The sequence below is a fragment of the Peromyscus californicus genome, unplaced genomic scaffold, assembly GCF_007827085.1.
Source record: "Peromyscus californicus insignis strain IS unplaced genomic scaffold, ASM782708v3 Scaffold_21__1_contigs__length_65335640, whole genome shotgun sequence".
NCBI classification, from domain to species: Eukaryota; Metazoa; Chordata; class Mammalia; order Rodentia; family Cricetidae; genus Peromyscus; species Peromyscus californicus.
Genome location: NW_026294514.1, coordinates 18,720,710 through 18,744,655, shown reverse-complemented (window position 1 = coordinate 18,744,655; position 23,946 = coordinate 18,720,710). Strand labels below are relative to the sequence as shown.

The 23,946-nt window shown below is 38.3% G+C and overlaps 1 protein-coding gene across 4 annotated transcripts in view; it reads right to left on the bottom strand.

Annotated features, from left to right (window-relative positions):
- Positions 1-23,946, bottom strand: part of Pikfyve (phosphoinositide kinase, FYVE-type zinc finger containing) — a 94,252-nt gene that overhangs the window by 65,809 nt on the left and 4,497 nt on the right. For 3 of the 4 annotated variants that reach the window (XM_052749702.1, XM_052749699.1, XM_052749701.1), the window contains exons 3-9: positions 22,415-22,564; positions 22,140-22,175; positions 18,922-19,040; positions 18,081-18,252; positions 12,220-12,427; positions 9,391-9,480; positions 1,191-1,329 (exon numbers count right to left, since the gene is read on the bottom strand). In XM_052749702.1, coding sequence (XP_052605662.1) covers positions 1,191-1,329; positions 9,391-9,480; positions 12,220-12,427; positions 18,081-18,252; positions 18,922-19,040; positions 22,140-22,175; positions 22,415-22,564 — 914 coding nt within the window. The remainder of the gene's footprint in view (positions 1-1,190; positions 1,330-9,390; positions 9,481-12,219; positions 12,428-18,080; positions 18,253-18,921; positions 19,041-22,139; positions 22,176-22,414; positions 22,565-23,946) is intronic. The other variant, XM_052749700.1, reaches the window with a different exon arrangement.

The following is a 23,946-nucleotide window of genomic DNA, read 5'->3' as shown; positions in this document are numbered from 1 at the left end:
CTACAACATCTCAAATCAAAACCACTCTAAATATCCTACTATTGAAAATTAAAAAGAGGGCGATGTCAGAACATGGTCATGTGTTGGCTGCATTCTCCCAGGTCCTACCGCCTCTAGAGTGGTAAGCAGATTGACTGAATGTATTGCCTCCCAGTGGGTAGACCCAACAACCTTCCATTCTGACCACAGAGTCCAACTTAAACTGTCTCAGCCAACAAATTCTACTGTCCATGGAAAATGCTTTGATCCTAAATCTATACCTTGTCATATCTTTAAATAAGATTCACATTCTGCCTAACCAAAGTAACTTCAGCCTTTGACATCCAGTCCAAGCCCTTTGGAGACTTCTGACTCTCTCACTGTTACCAATCTTCCTATTTTATTTCTCTATGACATATACATTTGGCACATTTTTATTATTAAAATAGTATTTCAAAGCTGGGCAGAGTGGTGCACACATTTTAATCCTAGCACTAGGGAGGCAGAGGCAGGCTGATCTCTGTGACTTCGAGGCCAGCCTTGTCTACACAGAAAGAATCAAGGCAACACAGAGAGGTCATGTCTCAAACACAATAAAATTATTAAATATTACTTCTTTCCCTAGTAAGGATCTTCACATTGATCTCATTTCTGCCTTTTGAATTATCACCTTAAGACAAAAGACTTATTTTTCATTCCTTTGAGTTTTCTTAGGATTAGGCATATGTTTTCCATATATATAAACTGAAGAATGAACCAATTATTATGTCATATAAACAGTTGAAATTAAGTTTCTACAAATTTTCCATGTATGTAAGAATGATATTTCAAAGTTTAAGCAAACAACAATCTAACTTCAATTCTTATATTAGATAAATGAATTCTGATTTTACCAAATGAAACAGGGAAAGAAAATAGTAATACAATGAGTATGGAAAGAGTATTTACCCAATTTTTCAGGTGATGCTAGTAAATAAAAGGTTAAGCTAATTATTTCCCCATTTAATTGATATACCTTTTTTTTTTTAGAACATCCCACTTAGCTCAAGTTGGCCTCAAATTCAAGATCCTCCTGCCTCAGCCTTCCCAATACAGGTTTACAGGCATGCATTCCAAGCCCAGCTGATTGTATGTATTTCTTTAAGGGATAAAAAGTCATAAATCTTTATGCTCAAAACTAGCAAACAACAGGTTAGATACTGGACTGGTACCAGAAGAATTTTGCGTTCATCCTCAGCCGTCTCTGTCCTAACATAGGTTCGGTTAGCCTGGGGACTGACAGATGTCTCATATGAGGGAACCATAGGAGAACCAGATCGATCCAGTGACAGATTAGTAATGCTGGCTGATCTGGAAATAAAACAGAAAGGAAAATGACAATTTTAAGTTCACCTGCAAACAGAGTTAAGTGTAGCTCTTACTTACATGTTTAGGTGCCATTCCTAGAGGCACACTAAAAGTAGTCACAACAGCTATGCAGACTATCACTGAAGAAAAGTAGGAAAGACACCAGAAACCATTGTTTGAATAAAACATTTTCAACGGTTTTAAATACTATAGAAAAACAATTATATAGCTTGCATGTTAATATTTCAAAGTAAACACACATAAACTCTGCTTGTAAAAAATACTGCAAATTCATTTTTCTAACTGAGAAAAATAAGAAACAACAACTATATGCAATAACCTTGCATATCTGGGTTAAAAGAAGTATGGCCTGCATGCCAAATCCAGCCTGCCCCTGCTTTTATCTAGCCCAGGAATTAAGAAGAATTGGTTTTATAATTCATCCTGCAATGAATCTGATGATAGGAACACTAATCGTGAACCTGAATGGTATGCCTCAAGAAAGAATTATTTTCCTTCTCATTAGTAGGCCTGTATTTAAAATACTGTGTTCAAATAGTATTATATGAGCCAAGTAATGGTGGCGCATGCCTTTAACCCCAGCACTTGGGAGGAAAAAGCAGGAGGATCTCTGACTTCAAGGTCAGCCTGCCTACAAAGTGCATTCCATGACAGCCAGGGCTTCTCAGAGAAATCTTGTCTTGAAAACCAAAATATATATATTTATACACCTATTTCTTCAGAAAAAAAAAAGTTATAGAAAATGTGTTTCCTCTTGTTATGTAAGTATTCTCATATATATCCTTAACTTTGCCTCTGTGCAGTTATCATATGACTTATAAGTAGACTATCAATAACACCAAGCTTTTATTTATTTTTAATTTAATTCAAAGGTTAGTTATCATCTACAAGAAAGAAAATGAACTCTAACTTCAGCTTCCACAGAAAGGAAGAAAAGAAACTTGACTTGACACTACATAACTCATTGCTGGTGAAGACATTTCTTCACTTACCCCTCACACATTTTTGAAGTGGGTACTACTAGCTCCAGTTTATAGGTTAGGAAGAAAAAAATTCAAGAACCAGGAGCCAGTGGGGTGGGTCAGTGGGTAGGGTTTTTTGCCACCAAACCTGATGACCCAAATTCAAGCGGTGGAACCCTCGGGGTAGAATGAGAATCCTGTGGCAGGTGCGCGCGCGCGCGCGCGCGCGCACACACACACACACACACACACACACACACACACACAGAGAATAATAAATATATACATGGTAACATTTGGAGGGGGGAGGGTTTTGTTTTGTTTGAGTTTTTCAAGACAGAGTTTCTCTGTTTGCCCTAGCTGTCCTGGAACTTGCTTTGTAAATCAGACTGGTCTCGAACTCAAGAGCTCTGCCTCCCAAGTGCTAGGATTAAAGGTATGCACCACCACTGCCCAGCTAAATGTAAAGCAATCTTTAATTCAAGAATGAGGCATAAAGAAACTTATCTAAAGTCCACTAATACTAAGAGGTGCCATTCAAATCATAGGTCTCAAAAGAAAATTCATCCTCTGTGCAGTATAAACACAAAAACATTTTAAAATAAGAAATCATTCACAGATTTAGCAGAGAGTCACTTAATAATTATCAATTACTTACTTCTTGACATTTTCTTTCAGGAAAACTGTCACTATATCTTATTCAATTATTTAAGGCTACTCCTCAGTGTGTGCATTCATCATACTGCCTGATTCTCTAACACTGCAATAATCCCTGAATGCATTCTAATAGAGAGGCATCAAGAACAAAAGAAAATTCGTTATTTTTGCTGTCAAAACGCTAGTAAATATGCTATGGCAAAGATGCTGACTAACTTTATTATGACAGCATATACAGACTCAACTCTACCTGTCCTGAAGACCTTCATCAATCTTCGCATCAACCCAGAGCCCAGGGAGACACACAAACCAGCAATGCTGTGACTGCACTGCCGACGAGGATACCGTGACATATCTTACCTTTAAAACCTGCCTCCGCTCTACATCCCTCGGCTGCATTTCCCACCCCCAGCTCTTCCTTTTCTCTCTCCGATGACAAACAACCCACTGTGATGGTCTACTCTGGTCCCCGGGGTTGTTCTCAGTCTGATGCTCGACTTTAGCACATCCTACCTAACACACCTGCTGTAGCCCCTCCCTCGAGCAACACCTTTTTTCACTTGCTGGCTTGTCTCTCACCTCACTAGCCTCTCCATCTCAGCCTCTCTTCCAGTTCCTCTTCACTTCCACAATCTCAGGACTTGGCTCCATTTCCCCTCCTCTCGCTGTCCTGATGAGCTCTATCACTGCTTTAAACCATTCACACGATGACAATCCTAAGATTTCTATCTCTAGCCAGCACTTCTCCACTAAACCCTTCTGTCTATTGGACATCTCTCTTGGATAGCTGTATCTAGATGGCATATCAAATTCAACAGGTCTTAAAATCAAACTGTTAACATGCTCCCACCCTCCACTGAATTTCAATAAATGGCAATACCACACTTAAACTGCTCAGGTAAAAAAAAAAAAAAACCTTCGTGTCTTTGATGTCCTTTCTGGTTTAGCCTACATTCTATTGACTAAAAACTCCTATTACACATACCACCAAAATACACCTAGAATTTGTCCTTTTCTCGATTGCTCATGTCCCCTCACCCCACTTGTCCAGCTTGGACTGCTGATACTGTACCAGCTTCTACTCTTATGCCCTCCAATGTACTCACTAGAGAGGCCAGACTCCTTTTTAAAAATAATAAATCAGAACATTAACAAGAGAAAAATTTTATAGAGTAAAATGTCACCTAGTAATTATAGAAAGAGTGATTGAATTAGGAAAAAAATACTACCATTTATAACCTTAGAGCAATAGTCAGAAAGCTAAAACTACTGACTGAAACGACACAACCTCAAGGTATCTCCACGGATCTCTTCTAAGTGACAAGGAAAACCAGTAACTTAAGATAGAATCTTAGCAAAAACATAAGTCACTGCAACCAATGAGATAAATGGAACCACACCCATTCATTCTAGTAGGACAGAACGAAAGGACACAAAGCTTTATAGGATTCCTATCAAGGAAGGGAGGGAGGAAGGGAGGGAGGGAAGGAGGAAGGGAGGAAGGAAGGGGGGAGAGAGGGACGGAAGGAGGAAGGGAGGAAGGAAGGGAGGAAGGAAGGATAAAAGTTACACCCTAAATCCAACCCAAGAAGAATTTGGCAAGTACAGGTCAATGGACATTCTACTAAACAATTGGCTTTCTCTTTACAAATCTAATATCAGGAAAATAAAGGAATTATTACATAGTAAAGCAGACCAAAAGAAATGACAATTAAAAGTAATGAATGAATCTAGACTAGCTCCCATCTTCTTTAATTATATCATGATCTCATATAGGATCACATAACTGAATGTTAGGGTCCTGAAAAATCTGGCAAACATGAAAGATTTCTGAATGTGCAACAACCAAAAATTAATTCAAAATAAAACCTATAATGAATAAATCTTTTTATTCATCTTTTTAAAAAGAGAGTTCTTTAAAACACATCCAGAGTCTGTGCAATCTTGATCAAGAGCAAAGCAAGTTATATTGCAGATGCTAACTCTAAAGATTGTAAAGAACAGCAAAACAATTTTAAAAAAAATAAGCAGTGAATACACTGTTATATAAAAGAAGACAAAAAGTGGAGAATTGACACTACCTGAGCTCAAGACTTCTTACTATAAAACTACAGTCATCAAGATTGTAAGACACTGGTAAACAGAAAGACAAACACGTCAATAAAACACAACCGAGTTCAAGAACAGACCCTCAAAATATAGTCAAATGACCTCTAGCAAAGGAACAAAGGCAAAAAAAAAGCAAAGATGATTTTTTTCAATAGGAGATACTGGATCAAATGGATAAACACATACAAAAAGAAATATAAACAACATTATGCCAGTCACAAATAAATAAATAAGCAAATAAATAAATAAGCAAATAAATAAATAAATAAATAAAATGGATCACAAACCGAAATGTAAAATGCAAGACTACAAAACACCTAGAAGATAATACAGGAACAAAGCTAGTTGGCCTTGGATACAGTGATAGCTACTTAGATATAACACCAAAGGCACACTAGAATTAAAATTAAGTACCTATGCTCCGTAACAACGTCAAAAAAAAATGAAAAGAGAAGCCACCATGAAAGAATATTTGCAAATGACACATTTTATAAAGAGTTTGTTTGTTTGTTTGTTTTCGTTTTTCGAGACAGGGTTTCTCTATGTCTGGCTGTCCTAGAACTCACTCTGTAGACCAGGCTGGCCTGGAACTCACAGAAACCTGCCTGCCTCTGCCTCCCAAGTACTGGTATTAAAAGCATGCACCACCACCACCACCTAACTAATAAAGAATTCTGATTCAAAATATATATAATATTAATTATATATATATATATAAAAACTTTTTATATATATAAAATTCTATACATATAAACTCAACAGTGAAAGAAATGACCAATGTGATCATGAAATGGACTCCTCTATAAAGAAGATACATGCATGGTAAGTAAGCAAATGAAAAGATGTTCAACTCATATCAGGAAATGGCAACTTTAAACAATGAGACACCACTACACACCTATTACAAAGCACTGGCAACATCAATGCTGAAAATGGTGTGGAACAAGAGGAACTCTCGTGCACTGTCTGTGGAAATGCAAAATGGCAATAACAGTTTTGGAAGACAATTGACGATCCCTTACAAAATTAATCATCTTCTTTCTATATGATCCCACAATCATGCTTCTTGGTATTTACCCAAATCAACTTAAAACTACATAGAGCTGAGTACGGTGGTGTACAACTTTAATCTCAGCACTCAGTATGCATGAACAGGTGGAAATCTGTAAGTCCCAGGATAAACAGAGAAACATAATGAGACTCATTTCACAAATAAATAAATAAATAAATAAATAGATGAATGAATGAATGAATGAATAAATAAATAAATATTGCACACAGATTTTTCACAGCCTTCTATATAACTGCTAAAACACGGAATCCACCAAGATGTCTTTCAGAAGGTGTAGTCATATAAACTACAGCACATCTAGGAACTGGAATATTGCTTAGCAACAGAGAAAACTATGTAGTAAGCCATGAAAAGTTATTGAGGAAACTTAAGTGTGCTGGGGGATGTCTTCTGTATGCTGTGAATATATATTGTTCCCATTGGTTAATAAATAAGCTGCTTTGGCCTATGGTAAGGCAGCTCAGAGGCAGGCAGGAAATTTAAGGAGACAGGAAAGAGAAAGGCAGAGTCTGGGGAGACGCCAGCCTGCCGCCCAAGGAGCAACATGCCAGCAGACTGGTAAAGCCACGGAACACATGGCAAAACACAGATTAATAGGAATAGGTTAATTTAAGATATAAGAGCTAGCTAGCAAGAGGCCTGCCACAGGCCATACAGTTTGTAAATAATATTAAGCCTCTGAATGATTATTGTATAAGCGGCTACGGGACTGTGGGGCTGGGCGGGACAGGAAAAAACTTTCGACTATATAAGTACACATTACTAACTGAAAGAAATCATTATTTGTATATATACATGATGTATGATTCCAAGTTCCTGCTCAATTTTACTATGAAGCTAGAACTGCTATTAAAAAAAAACAAAAAAGAATTCTCAGCTGGATATAAGCAGTTCATGCCTACAATCCCAGCACTCAGAGAGCTGAGCTAGAACTGTGATTAGAAACCAGCCTGGACTACACAGTGAGTCTGAGGCCAGCAAGATCCTGTCTCAAACATAAAAAACATTTTTCAAACCTATTAACTGAAAAATTAGAAAATGATGGCACTACCTCCTGGAAGTCTAATTCCAGACGGGTTCAATGACCTGGGGTGGATGTGTGAAGTCAGCACAGTGAAGAAAACTATGACCACCTGTTTCAAAACTACTTGATTCATAGCCCTGTGAGAAACATAAGCAGCGTTGCAAGCAACAAAGGAAGTGTTCTAATTAGGCACACCTACAGGTAGAACAGTGTGCCCAGTTGGAAGCTTTTGCAGCTACAGTGTCATGCAGAGTGAAAGAGAGTTTTGCCTCTAGTGGTTAATATTTACCTCTAGTCAAATTTACCTTCTCACAATTAACTGATCAGTCAAGGCTGAATCAATTCATTCTTCATTCTGTACTACTCTATCCCCTATGGGGGATATACCAGGTTTTCTCCTATTATCCTGTAAACTATACAACTTAAAAGCTTACCCTTAGTAGTTGGCACTGCTTATCTCCTTTTCTCGTGTTCTTTTCCTGTCAATTTCCTACAGTACTGGCACAGTTATTAGAAGTGAGGGCACTGTGGATTTCTATGATACTGTTTCACTCCCTGTTCCTAGACTGTTCCCATTAATTCCTGATATTATCTATTTATTAGCATTTCTCCTAGACTCTTCTGATTAAAATCATTCTCACCAGAACAGTTATGCAAATTTGTATATTATCTTAAACTACTTTAACTCTTTCAGGGTAGTCACAGGGTGCTGTGGGATGTCTTTATGTATGCTGTGAATATGCATTGCTATGACTGGTTAATAAAGAAGCTGCTCTCGCCGGGTGGTGGTGGCGCACACCTTTAATCCCAGCACTCGGGAGGCAGAGCCAGGCGGATCTCTGTGAGTTCGAGGCCAGCCTGGGCTACCAAGTGAGTTCCAGGAAAGGCGCAAAGCTACATAGAGAAACCCTGTCTCCAAAAACCAAAAAAAAAAAAAAAAAAAAAAGAAGCAGCTGCTCTAGACTATGGCGAGTCAGGTTGTAGCCAGGCAGGAAATCCAAGAGAGAGTCAAGAAGAAAAGAGAGGCAAGAGAGACCCCAGCCTGCTGCCAAGGAACAACATGCCAGCAGACCAGGAAGCCACAGAACACATGACAAAACATAGATTAATAGAAATGGGTTCATTTAAGATAGAAAAGCTGGCTAGCAAAAGGCCTGCCATAGCTCATACAGTTTGTAAATAATATTAAGACTCTGAATGATTATTTTATAAGCAGCTGCAGGACTGCAGGGCCGGGAGGGACCAGAGAAACCTTCCAACTACAACAGGGTGCATTGGAAAGGCAACATCCTGTTCTAAAAAGCCTGAATTATGGTCATACTTGAAACAACAAAGGCTTTACAGGCTGAATCAGACCCACTATATATTTTTAGCAACATTGCCTCTGGCTCACCCAGAGGAGAGTCATCAGGGGGAAGTTTTCCTTTTGTAATAGCTATTTTATCCATAGCTCTGAGAAAGTGAAACTAGAAACAGCCATCAATATGATTCGTATAAGGAAGGAAAGAAGGAGAGCAAGTAGCACATATGTTCCTGGGGTCATGCTCAGAATTATGCAGCGAACTATCCATCAGTCTTGCCAATATGGGTCAGATTCTCCAGGGCCTTGCCACAAAGAGAATTTGTCCATGCTATTCTCAGGCCTTTTCACCCCAAAAAGTCACATGACTCCCAGCAATTACTCTTGGTTTCTTTAAAAGTATGTATTATATAAAATGTATCAAAATAAATAAAATGTAAGTATGTCTTAATGGACATTTTAATGTCTTATGGACATTTGTTTCCCTATTCTTGAAAGTCTTTTACAATTTTCAAATTTTACAAAGCAATTAAAAATTGTTTTAATTCCCATAGCTCCTGATCTGAGACTAGATTAAAAGGCCCTGGCCAATCATCCGTCCTGACACACTCTACTGCAGCACACAGGCCCTCCTACACTCCTACCAGCTGTGCTCCCTCTTGAGCATCTGTCACTCCGCTTTCTTGGTGCACCCTTGCACAGAATGTCTACATGCCTCACTTTCTCATCCTTCAGGCCATCGTAGTAAACGAGAAGACAGAAAACAGGTTCCACTATCTGAACTCACCAGAGAATAACTGAAAGAGGAATTACCAAGCAAAGAAAGGGTCGACTAACAGAGCTCTGACGCCATCTTTACGTTTGTTCTCATTACTAGGGACAGAAACAGAAACCAGAGCAGCTTTTATTGGCGATTTACCTGTTTCGAGCAGGAGATTTCCCTGCATCCTCTTGAACAGATACAAGTCTTGTTGAAAGAGCACTATTTGAGGAGTCTGGATGAATCAAACTATAAAGAAAATGAAAATACTGGGATCATTTGGGGCTGCAATCAGGTGCTCCAAAATTTTAAAGCAAATTAAGTATTTTTCCCTACAACAATGAGATTATATACAGTTCATTTTTTTTTTTTTTTTTTTTTTTTTTTTTTTTTTTTTTTTGAGACAGGGTTTCTCCGTGTAGCTTTGCACCTTTCCTGGAACCCACTTGGTAGCCCAGGCTGGCCTCGAACTCACAGAGATCCACCTGTCTCTGCCTCCCAAGTGCTGGGATTAAAGGCGTGCGCCACCACCACCCGGTATACAGTTCATTTTTGTCCTTACTTTATTTGAGACAAAAAAAAAAGTGCAGTTTTGCTGGACAGTGGTGGCATACACCATTAACCCAGCACTCAGGATGCAGAGGAGGCCGTTCTGGTCTACAGAGCGAGTTCCAGGAAAGCCAGGGCTACACAGAGAAGTCCTGTCTCAAAAAACAAACAAACAAAAAAGTACACAGTTTCACCTCTAGTATCAAAAATTGATGTTTTAAATGTACTGAAAGTCAATAAAACCCCAAATCTGGTTGTACAGGGGATTTATAAAACTCATTTACACACCACACATAGAAGATGATAGTGATTTGTATAAAAAATCTGTGTTCCAAAATTCTATTCTCAGTCCCCACAACTCCTAAGAATAGCAGCAAAGAGTCAGACGAGCCACAGGGCCTATCTTAACTAGGTGTGTGGGCTCAGATTCACTACTCAACCTTTCGGAACTTCAGCACCCACATCCGTCAAAAAAAGAAAGTCTTTCCTACGATGTAATGACAAAAGGAGAATGGACATGAAACTGTTAACACAGAGCCGAAAACTCAAGTAGTACTCCATCTCTGAGTCCAACTTCTGTCTCTCACGATGTGTTACTAAATCATACTTGCCAATTCTGAGATCACATAACTGGACCACACACAAATAATAAGTACTGCTAACCATAAATAATATAAAGAATACATAGCTTTTTTGTTTTAGTAAATATAGAATCAATTAAGTTTATAAAATGTATATAAGATATAGTATGACCCATCAAACAACTTACAGAGAAGACTCAATTACCGCTATTTTGAAGAGTCTGTGTTCCCCTACCCAGTACCAACCTTTCCCTAATCCTAGTGAAACCATTATTAAAAATTATATGATTATCACTGTTATGATTAGTCTTAACTGTCACCATTGAAACGCTCCCCAGACATGTCTGGGAAGGATTATCTAGATTAAGTTAATTGAGGTGGAAAGACCCACTGTAAATGTGGGCAGTAGCACCTCATACACTGGGGTCCCTTTCTGAATAACAGGGGAAATGGAACTGAGCACAGGCATTCACAGCTGTCTCTTGACTGTGGACACGAGGTGACTAGCCACCTTCCCCTCTTGCTGCCATACCTCCTCTGCCGTGGTGGACCGTATTCCCTGAAACTGTAAGCCAAAATAAGTCCTTTCTTCTAGAAGTTGCTTCTGGCCAGGCAGTGGTGGCGCACGCCTTTAATCCCAGCACTCGGGAGGCAGAAGCAGGCAGATCTCTGTGAGTTCGAGGCCAGCCTGGTCTACAAAGCGAGTTCCAGGAAAGGCGCAAAGCTACACAGAGAAACTCTTGTCTCGAAAAACCAAAAAAAAAAAAAAAAAAAAAAAAAAAAAAAAAAAAAAAGAAGTTGCTTCTGTTAGGGATTTTGTTACAGTCATGAGACAAGTAACTAATAATTACAGCATTTGTATCCCTGGGCATTTATCTTCATTTATGTATTTCTGAACAATATATAATTAGAATCTTAGTGCTTATATGATTTGTGACTTTCTTTTCTACTATGTCCCTGGGCTCACATATGCTGAATTTGTAATTGAAGTTGTAATTGAAGTTGTAATTCATTTCTTTTTAAATATGCAATAGACTAATTCTTCTCTTTGTTAAGAAGTAACTAAGAAAATTACTCATCAGAACAATGTTAGTTAAACTGGGTGTGGTGGCACATGCCTTTAATCCCACCACTTGGGAGACAGAGGCAGGTGTGGATCTCTGAGTTGGAGGCCAGCCTGGTCTATAGAGTGAGTTACGGGACAGCCAGGGCTACACAGAGAAACCCTGTCTTAGTCTCAAAAACCAGAACAAAACAAAAAAAAAAAAAGTTAGTTAAAACTCTAAGCTCGTTGACATGGAAAAACTGAGACTCATGTGTAAAAAGATTATTCTCCTAAAGAAAGTAAGTGATGAACCTTGGATTCCAGTGAGAATAATTCTAGGTAACTTCCAAGGAAGTTTGTTTATCTACAATCAGCCAACAAAGCATCTCCAGATATAAACATGGCAAATATTCCTTCAGAAGAGGAAAAAAAAAAACTAGCTGAATTTGAAAACAAATTCAGATCTTAGGAGTGCTCTCCTTTCTCTAAGACTACATTAGGAATTATTAGTATCAATGACTTCTGTTGCCTAACCAACAAATATTGCGAAGATCATGCAAATGTCATGCATTCTGTTCTTGGTTTTAATAGTAGAACAGTAAATATGACCAGGTATAAAAACTCTCCTCTCATGCACTTATATTTGAATGTTAATATAATCACTATCCATAAGTAGACATCTATGATCCTTCTGTATATGAACTGGAAAAAATAGCAAATTTGCAGATAACAAAAAGAAATAAGTGCTAATGAAAAATACAAAGGACTAAGCTTTTCTCAAGTTTAAATCAAATTATATTCAAGTGACAGTACCTTTGCCAGGCTAAATCATCCTCTAAAAATATGTTACGACTGGCTTTTCTACTCCCAACAGGTGTCCGAGGTTCACTTGGATCGAGTATAGACACAGAGCAAGTTGAATCTGAAAGAGCATTCAAGTCTTCCCCAATGGAATTACTGTCTGTAGAATGAGCATAACTTAAGGCTATTTTTCTACAGTATGTGCATGCTCGGAGGTCTCCTAGGAGGAAAAGTAATAAGGAAAGGTATTATTTTACTTAATAAAATATTTTAAATCTTTGTGTTAATAGGTACTTTAATAAAAGGAAGTGTTTTCAAGTAAAGACTACCAAAAAGACATTTCAAATAAGTGAAACACTTGGCTGGGTCTGCTGTACATGTTACATTTATTATTACAGTAAATTCATCCAAGCATCCCAATTACTTCAAGTATCTGTAACAGGTAAGAAAATTTGACCCAATAATAATAACAGAAAATTATGGCTATTAGAATATTTTTTCAAAATTTTATCTATGCAATGAGGAATTTATCAGAGGTAGGACTTTCAAAGAGAAAAGATTTCAATATAGTAAATAACCAACACAACAGAAACAACTTATTGTCTCTAGGCAACAAGTAAGGAGGAAATAACATTAAGGTCCCTATCATGAAGCCCTGAAGACTAGTCTCCACAATAGAGCTCATGTTTTTAACTAAAAAAACTCTTGAGAATCTCATAGGTGAGTACTGTATTTACATCATTTCCACTCTTCCCTCTCTTCACTTCAGCTCATCCTATTTCCCCCAACCCCCTCTCAAATTCACGAGCTCTTCTGTAATTACTGTTATACACACAGACATACAAGCACACACCCGCACACACAAAAATACAGTCTGATGCATTCGTATGTGTTAAGGGTTGACTGCGTGGGGCTGGATAACCTATCAGGGGCCAGTCCCTGGAGAAGACACGTATAGATACTTGTCCCTCTCAGCAGCCATGTAGTTCTTCATCTAGGCATAGGGTCTTGGAAGATTTCCTCCATCTACTAGGGCACAGTTTTTAAAACTAATGGAAAATGGTCTTACATACAGTGTGATATTTAGGATTAAAACTAGAAGAAATATTCATAGTGAAACAGAACTGAAATGTTCTAGCTAAGAGTATGGTTTGGTGATAAGAGTGCTTACCTAGAATGCATGAGGCCCTGAGTTCAATCTATAGCACTACAGAAATAGTTCCTAGGAGGACAAACAGCATTTCTTAATACTTTTAAACCTTTTTAGGATATAGTCCTGTCCCAAAGTCCTTCATTTCTTCTGTTTTTATAAAACACTGTTTGGTGTGATCCCATAACAATCTGGTGTACTAAGAGGCAAAGTACACCAAGCGCCACATGACATTTCAGTTAACAACAGACCACATCACACGACAGTGGTTTTGGAAGATCGCCTGGTCCAACAGTGATCATAGTGTCACAGGGTAGCACATTATTCACATTTCTGCCGAGGCTGATTTAAATAAACTTACTCATCTGTAAGTCATGATACTCTAAAGCACATAATCTAAATAGCACTTGATGATAAACAACCAGGTCACTTGTTTCTATCTTTACTATGTTGTATTTTTGATCATTTTTTTCTACTTACCAAAGTAAGAGTTTACTGTTTTGAGGAGCCATGTTGGTGTTTGGAAGACTAAGTTGGGAGGACTACACAAACACAGCCTGGCAACACGATGGCACCATCTTAACCAAAAGGAAAGCTGCACAGAGTGGCACACACCGTGTGCCCAGAGGCAGGGTGATAAGGCCTTCTGGTAGGTAGAGACAAGAGGATAAGGCTTTCAGAACTACCCGGGGCTCTATGGTACTGGGGCTCAAACACCAGAAAGAAGGGGCACATCAGGTGGACGTTCTTTAGAGAATGAAAGCATTTGTGGTCAGGCCTGGCTCTGTTTCTTGACTTGATAATTTTAGTTCTAATAATGAGGAGACCATTCCCTGCCATTACAGAATTTATAGTTCACTGGAGGCAACTTACTATCTAGCTAATCCTAAGTATACTCTATGATGTTCACACAAGAAGAAAAATTCCTAAGGATACATTTCTCAGAACTTAGCCTACCACTAAGTAGCAAGACAAACAGCTGTTCACTAAATAGCATGTTATTTAATAATTACACTTCAACCATATTTTATCATTAATATTAAAAATCTGAAGTGACACAAAAAATATTTCTAATAGTTCAATGTACTATGTTTTACCATAAACCACTACCAAGTTTACTAAACTACTTTTATTGTCTCATTTTAAGATAACTATTATAATTCTATTTTATCAGTCGGGTGGTGGTGGCACAAGCCTTTAATCCTAGCACTCAGGAGGCAGAAGCAGGCGGATCTCTGTGAGTTCGAGGCCAGCCTGGGCTACAGAGTGAGTTCTGGGAAAGGCTCCAAAGCTACACAGAGAAACCCTGTCTCAAAAAATAAAAAGACAATAATAATAATAATAATAATTCTATTTTATCAAATTATGTATGTATAGTAATCAAAATAAAAAGTCACTAGTTTACTAATTCCTAAAATTACACTTTAGTAGATGAAATTTATATAAAACTCAATAAAGACAAATATACCCACTTCAAATAGGACTCAGTAAACAGTAACAAAATAAAGTGAACTTCAGTCTAGGATAAATAAGAGTGCTATGATAATCACTACTACTGACCAAAGCTTAACTGCATTAAGGAAGTGAAATTATTCTTTGCAGAAAGACCTTCAATTTTTACCACAGCAAAGACTAGGTTAGACTATAAATGATAAACTACCTTAGCCAGTCAACCATTGAAACTAAAATTATCCAATCAAGAACAAAGCCAAGCCTCAAGCCTAACCACAAAAGCTTTCACTCTGTGAAGAATGTTCATTCATCAGCAAAGGATGAACACGTGCCTAGAATTGTTTAATGGCAAAGATTGATGAGACACATCCCTGCCATTACAGAATTTATAGTTCACTGAAGGTAACTGACATATATGTAATTTAAAAACTGCATGATAAATGCAGGTATTACTGCTATTAAAACCAATAATTACAGCTTAATTCTCACTGATTCTGTATAAAATTCACGATTTTCCTGTGGTGATATTTTGTTTTACTCGTTAACAAATCAATTTGCCTGAAGATCAGAGGACAGAGCCAGCCACTAGAAACACAGAAGCCAGGCAGTGGTGGCACACACCTTTAATCCTAGCACTTTGGAGGCCAAGGCAGAGATCCATCTGGATCTCTGTGAGTTCAAGGCCACATTGGGCTACATGAGATTGATCTAGGCTAGGAGAGAAACAGAACCAGGCAGTGGTGGCACACACCTTTAATCCCAGTATTTGAGAAGCACACATGCCATTAATCCCAGCACTAGAAAGGTTGGGATAGGAAATGAAATGGCTGAGTGGATAAAAGCATATAAGGCATAAGAAGATGGGAATTAGGCCCTTTTCATCTGAGGACTCGGAGGCATTCAGTTTGAGGATTCGTGGAAACAGAATCTCACTCCTTCTGGCCTGAGGATTCGGTAGTGGTAAGAAGTTTCTCTAGAGGCTTGTTTCCTCTAATCTTTCAGCTTTCATCCTGATATCTGGCTCTGTGTTTTTATTATAAGACCATTTAGGATTTGTGCAATATTTTCCTTCTATTTTTTTGAGACAATGTCTCACTGTATAGACAGGTTGGCTTCAAACTCAGAGAGATCCATCTATCTCTGCCTCTTGAGTGCTGGGCTTAAAGGCATGTACCATCACCAGGCCAATTCATTGATTTTTCTATCAGTATTCTAGATATTTTACATTTATTCATAGTCTTAGCCTGTAATTGTGTCCAACATATATTTTTCACTTATAAGGACTAACCTTAAGGTTCAATTTGACTAAACAAACTTTTGTTCAAACACTAGCAGCTCGTGTGGTTTTGTTGTTTTTCCGGTGTTAATGACACTTATGGTTGACTTTGACAGCAGACAACCATCCATCGTATGACTCTCATCCTAATCAACTGAGGCTTCCTCGAGTACAAAGACTGAAGTTTCCAACAGCAAAAGGAACTCTGTCTCAGCACTGAAAGATGGAAAGCCTAGTTTCCACCCTGCTGACTAACCCGGTTAACTTCAGACTTACCAGCTGCACAAGGACTTGAGCCAATTCCTTGACAACAGGTAAACCTGTCACCACACCCATTGGTTCCACTTCTCTAGAGAAACCTAACTATACTGATTCAGTGCAAGAATAGTTTTATAGACACAGGATCTTAGGGATAAGTTTTCTGAATTGGCTCTGAAGTTTCTGAAATTGGTTCTCTAATTAGATTCAATTTAAAAGCATTAGGAAAAGGGCTGGAGAGATGACTTGATGGTTAAGAGCTTTTGTTGCTCTTGAGGAGGACCCAGGTTCAATTCCCAGCACCATTCATGACTCCAATTCCAGGAGATCCAATGCCCCCTTCTGACTTCTGTGAACATTAGGCATACCCATAGTGCACATATATCATACTTTCAGGCAAAACACTCGTGCACATAAATAAATAAATAAATAAATAAATAAATAAATAAATAAATAAATAAATAAATAAATAAATAAATAAGCAAGCAAGCAAATAAATAAATCTTTAAAAATTAAAGAAAAATAAAAACATTAGTGAGTATTTCCAACAGTAAAACGAACACTGAGGGAAGTGTTAGGTCAATAAAGACTTGCAAGACAGTAACTCTAGATCTTAATTGAATACTGACAGTGCCCAGGTTAATACTTGACAAACCTCCTGTTAAAATAACAAGTATAAGATTCACTGCTCCTAAACGTACAACACAAAGTAGGAAAAGGGGTGAGCCTAAGGATTCAAATTCCCAGCTCATGAACTGTACAAATTGGCAGTAAGAACAGAGTTAAGAGAAGAGAATTGTTTATGAAGACAGACATAAAAAATAAGGAAGACTGGGCTGGACAGTGGTTAAAGAGTACTGACTGTTCCTCCAGAGGACCAGGGTTCATTTCCTAGCACCCACATGGCAGCTCTCAAATGTCCGTGACTCCAGTTCCAGGAGATCCAACACCCTCACACAGACATACATGAAGGCAAAATACCAATCCATATAAACTTTTTAAAAAATAAGAAAAATAAGGAAGATCTTTACAGAAACTGGTATAACCTGAGAAACATGTTAAGAGTGTTCTTTTGAGTTGGGGATACAACTCAGTAGCACAGTGATTATTTAACATGCAAAAGACTCTGGGTTTGATATCCAGCACCATAAACAAACAAACAAATAAGTAAATAAAATTTTAAACTGCCAGGGTGGCGATGCTTCTCTGTATACTCAGCACTTGAACAGCTAAGAAAGGAAGACTGTAAGGTTAAGACTAGTAAAACAAAACAAACAGTCTTACCTTCCATTCCCAAATCACTGCATAATTCCACTCATCGTGTTTCAATGTCCTTGATCTTTCTCCATTACTACAATTTCACTACATTCCCAATTAAATAATACGAATAAAAATACAATTTGCCAAAGTACACTATGATGTAAGTCAAGGGCAACCTTTACTTTGTGAATAAAAACTCTACAGAAATATAAATTTAAAATCGACTTATCTAATAACCTCTAATGCTGCTATAGATTTTTACATATCTATGTTTTCACTCTAGTTATTTATGAATACTCTCACCTCTTCCACTATTCAAATATAAAGTTCTTAAAATCAAAGCTCGGTCTCTCTTTCTATTACACCCTGCTACCATAGATATAAAACCCAAAATTTAAAAATGGCTTAACATTGGTCTTCTACTGAACTCTTTCATAACTGACTTTTAACTAGGCACTGCTAAGGGAATACACTTACCTGTGTAGCCCATAAACTTGCCAGGGATTTCCTGGCTACAACAACGGCTGCAGAAAATCTGCCCGCACAACCTGCAGTGGTGCCTGCGCCTGAAGGTCGTAAACTTCTCACTGCAGTCGTAACACTCCTTACACTGGCTGTCTGGCATCCAGTACTGCTTCAGGTCACTGTCCTACAACAACAAGAGCGTGTGACAGCTCTTCAAAATCATGAGCATGAAGTTGGAGTGACAAATGAAATCTTAGAAGGTGTCTTTTGCAAATGACAAGCCAGTTCTAAAATTCAGACGGAATGCCAAAAGGTTAAAATGACCAAGACAATCTCGAAGAAAAAAAACTGACATACTTCTATCACCCGCTATCAGAACTTATTCTAAAGCTACAATAACTCTAGGCAGAGTATTAGTACAGAACATGAAAAAAAAATGGAACCATAGTACAGGGAAGAGTGGCATGCTTGCACAGTGTATGAATTATGATGAGTTATAATGTAACCACTGAAGGAAGGAAGGAAGGGCTTTCTAAAAACAATGTACTAGGTCCAACCAGACATCTATGGGGACAAAGGAAAACATGAACCCTATTTTTGAACAAAAATAATAAAGCTTGCTGACAAAACCACAGGTGAGCATCTTGGTCTGAAAAGCAAACACTGAAAATATAAAAAGAACAAAAAAGAAGGAATAGACGACACTAAAAAAATTAAGAATTCACGTGTATAACTCTGGTGTTCAGAATCAGAAGTAATGACCTTTCATTTAAGTGACATGATGCCGTTGTCAGTGAGTATGACATGATCTCCATGAGTGCTTAATACAACTCTCCCAAGGCCACTACAGTACCTGGCTTTTCCCTTCCATGATTTCTTTGAGGCGCTTCAATACTGTGCTGAGGCTTCGAAGCTGAACAGCTGTACGTGGGTCATGACCTCCAAAGGCTGGTTCTGCTTTCCTTCTTGAGTCTGATTCAGATTTTTAAAAAAAATAATGATTTTTTTAAGTTTCTAGTAACCATAGCAAACATTATGTCTGTGTATGTTTGGGTGTGATATAATACAAATCATCCCCTATTGTTAGCAAACATGTGTTGTCCCAGCCACTAACACTGATTGAGAATTAAAACTGATCTTTATCAAGAGTAATAAGTTGTTTCAAGTATGTCTTATTAGACACAAACTACTATTTTACATGTAGTTAAGTACTAAGAACTATCTGAAATGATTAATGAACACTTGAACAGTTAAGAAATGATTAATGGTTTTGAAGGTTGAAATGGAAGCATCACTTACATGCCCAGAACTCATTAATGATTTCTTGCACACTTTTTTCCCAAGCAAATACGTAACAAACACCTGGCAGACATTGAGCAGAAGGAAAAGTAACCCCAGAGAGTTAATTTAACTTGGTCTAAAAGTCAAATAGGTAAGGAATAGGACCAAACTGATCTGTTCCATAGCAGATCATCACAAAGTTTTATAGACCAGCCCTCCAAGGATCCCAGCAGGCTTTACAACCAGGACAACAATATATGACCAATGTCCAAGCAAATGAAAACTGCCAAAGCTTCAACCCAACTCTCCCCCAACCCACACCAACATCTGCACCCACCACCTTCTCAACCCTGCGATTCCACACTCCAAGGGATCACTTACATTTGAAATAACAATATGAAACCAAGTCTACTGATAATAAAAGAAGCCCAAATTCTAGCTTTGTGACCAGAATGGAGTACAATTACCATAGCTGCACCTATTCTCTTCTTATTTTAGACAAAAATCACAAACGAAGTTTCTATCTATTCTACAAGAGTTTCAAACCCTCAGGAAAATGAAAGTGGCTTGACAAAAAAAGATGAACTTCCTTATTAGCTTAAGCACATTAACCTAACAACCTGTGGAGTCCCCCGCAACTTACATAACCCCTCCCTATCTCAGTTTTATTTCCCAAGGTTTCAGTTACCCTCAGTCATACAGTCTGAAAACATTAACATGTCTTAGCTCAGCAGAAACAGATCACATTCAGATGACTTTACTACATTGTTACAATTGTGCTAGTTTAGCATTACTATTATTAATCTCTTGGTCTAATTTATAAATTAAACCTTATCATAGGTTTCAATAGTGGAAAAAAGTCATATATTATGGCTTTGAAAGTGCCTATGGCTCTAAGCATCTACTTGGGGATCTAAAAGGTATGCCCTACAGAGAAGATCAATTACTATAAAATGGAAAGTATCCCATCCTGAATCTATCTTACCATTTGCTAGTTTTCTACTAGTTTTTTGGGGGGAGCAAGAGAGGGAGAGAGGGATTGCAAAGAACAAGAGGCTGCTGTATAAATACAAACGCATCAAGAATTAAAGCAGTTTAATCATTAAAATAACACCTCATCTAAACTGTATCTATCTTAATTGCAGCATAGATCTCAGATGTACTGTTTACAAACATGTATTACAACAACTAAATTTGTTTTGAGTCTTAAACAACAATTAAAAACCTCTCCATGATTATAAATTCTAAAAGGAGACACAAAGCTGTAAGAATCATAATGGTGGTGCTCCCTGGCACAGCCGGTAAGGTGTGAAGTCCTTTGCATTTAGCTGCTTGGAAGAGAAAAGAATATCAATATTCTCATCTGGGAAAGAATAAGCAGGGAGACCCTGCTTGACCTCGGAGAAAGAAAAGATCCTTGCCCTTACACAAATACCATTAGCTGCTGCATCTGTAAAATGGATTCTAGCAAATCAAGTAACTTCCCTAAGACAGGAGAACCACCAAACTGTAGAATTAGACACATAGTGAGGGAAAAACATATTGAACTAAACAGTCCCAAGCTTCTGAAGTTCAAGGGCCTCCAAGTAAAATCCAAGAAGCAAGTGGACTTGATGGACACTAAGGAATGTGAAAACCACAGTGAAGGAGGCCATCCAAGCTCTGCCTATGGATAAACAGTTCAAATTTACCACAACAGAAGCAAATTTTGGTAAGCTACAACTCTACAACCCCTACAAGACTATAAGAATTCTAGTCCAACTCCTCAATTTCACAAGTGAAGAAATTCAGAGACTGCTCTTTGGCCCATTTTAGCTTGGCATTATGTGAAAACTAAATGCGGAGTTCAACAAGAAGGAAATAAATGAAAGCTTTCAGACAATAATGTTTTAATTCAGCATAGAATCTGATCAGAAAAGCGTCCTCAAATAGAGCCCAGTGTTGCCATGGGTCAGTCAGGTTTGTTCCTGTAACTTGTTTCTGCTTCCTCCCCTAAGATAGAGTCTCACCATGGAACCTACACTGGCTGGCTTTGAATTTTCAATCCTCCTGCCTCATCCTCCTAAGCCATGGGTCAGGTTTAAGGGGATTTTAATAAGGTTAAGGTTAAACTTGGGTAATCTGGAATGAAAAGAAAATCCTCTGCCCCCATCTCCCAACTCTTTCTTTCAAAACGATGTAAGCTGGGCAGAGGTGGCTGCCCTAGGAAACCTGTGGAAGTGACACAGCCAGCTTTGTTCTAGCCCTTCAGCAAAAGCTCCTCTTCTATTTCTACTTCCTCCACCTTCCAGTCTCAAAAAGCAATAAAACATCCTTCTGCCAACCACTACTACACAACTATTGTTTGCCCAAGCACCTTATGGAAGTCAGTGCCCGACAGGACAGACAGGAGTTTAGGGACACTTGATTCCCAATACTACAGCCTCTGCTCTCCATGGAACCACTGCCACTGCCCTTCTTCCACCGCCTCCAGTTAAGCCAACTACTTCACTGAGCTTAACAATCTAACAGAAAGCATAAACCACCGCTAGTCCCAACAGAGACACAGATTCCCAGCCCACACCCGCCAGAAGAGCATGAAAATGAATGAGGTGGAACAAGATGGAAAACAAGCAGGCAAGAGAAGCAGTGTATCCACACTGACAGTGTGCACCCCAACAAAGACAGGCCAAGAGCAATCAGCAGCCCACCAGTGGAGTTGGCAGTGTTCTGCAGCCAGTGGCATGCACGTCACACTTCATTAGCATCCCAAGAATAGGTGCAGAATCCACCTGTAAAGTTGGAACTAACCTGTGCTCTCCTGGGGATGTGGCAAAGTGTTCTCCGCTGAAACCCAAGCAAGCAATTCATCAAAATTCAGTCAGGACATCAGTGCTTGCATAATCAAAGTTTAATGACATGATGAAGAATGTTTCAGGTTGAAAAATTCTTTTGTTACCTAAGTAAGTTTTAGTTAGTCTAAAGAATACTTGACTACTCCAAGTAACAGGAAAACTGTCAGTATCTGACCTAGAAACACATGATGAAAATTCACACACAGAGGACAAGACAGCTAGCTGCTTTACCTAACACTGAAGAGCGCCGCTGAAGCTCCTCATTAAGCTGCTTTTTATAAGGGACGGGCGACCTCACAGACTGTGTCCTCGAAGGGATCTGAGGGCTGGACCAACTTGCACTCGGAGATTGCTGCTCTCCTTGGCCCCCTTCTCCTCTCTCTGTGACAAAGGAAATTTGGTATTACTTGAAAAGCTAAGGCTCAGAGTTCAACAAGAAGGTGACAGATAACTGAGGGCATACTGCTCTTGAAGCCTTTGTTCAGTTCCCAACTCCCCTGTCAGGCAGCTCATAACCATAGCCCCCTTCTCACCTCCTCAGGCACTCAGACATATACACAAAACTCAAGTATATACATAAAAATAAAAATAAATCTTTTTAATTTTTAAATAAAGGTCAAAAACCAGAATGAAATTACATTCCAATCATACCTTTCGTATACATGAACTATATGCTCTGCTTTACATTTGATATTTTGCAAACATACTAAAAGAAACAGAATACAAGCCTCACACAGAACCTTGGCCTTTTTGATAAGTTTACGGGAGAGATCATTCTGTATTGCTCAAACAGTGCCCAGCTTAGTAGCTATTTCCTAAACCTTCCTAAATAAATAAAGACTATTTATTGTCTTACAACAACTAAATGTAAAATGTTATCTTGGATGGAATCCATTACACAGAATCTAAAGAAATCTGAATACATACAGTAGCTAACAAAATATACCAACAGTGGTTCATTAATTATAACAAATTACCATGCTAATGTTAAGTATCAATACTAGAAGAAACAGTATGGGGCATATAGGAACACAAATATCTTCTCAATTTTTCCATAAATCTAAACCTATTCTTAAAAAGTAAAGCTTGCTTTTTAAAATAGAAACATCACTATCTTTAAAAATGTGTTAACAGCTTTTACAGCCCGTTAAACAAAACTGTTAATAAAATTCAGGTTGTACTATTAAAATTTCTACTGAAGGCCAGGTGTGGTGGCACATACCTTTACTCCTAGCACTTGGGAAGCAGAGGCAGGCAGATCTCTGTGAGTTTGAGGCCAGCCTGGTCTACAGACCTATCTAAAAAAAAAGAAAAAAAGAAAGTTAAGTGGAAAAAAAAAATTCTACTGAGTGAAACTATCAAACCCCACCAAATTCCTTAAAATGGGGATTACCTTCAAACACAGTGGTCCTCAACCTTCACAATGCTTAACACAGCTCCTCATGCTGTGTTGACCACCTACCATAAAATTATTCTGTTGCTACTTCAGAACTGTAACTGTGCTACTGTCATGAATCATAACATAAATAGCTGATACGTAGGTTATCTGATATGCGAACCCAAAAAGGGGTCGCAACCCACCAATGAAAACTGCTGCCTAGCACACTTAAACAATAAAGACAAATGAATCAGGCATGGTAACTCAGGCCTGTAATCCTAGCTCTCAGGACCAAGGCTAGTCAGAGCTACATAGTGAGTTTCAGCATGGGCTAAAAACTGGACCCTTGTTGCAACAGAAAAAAAAGGGGAGGGGGGCAAATTAA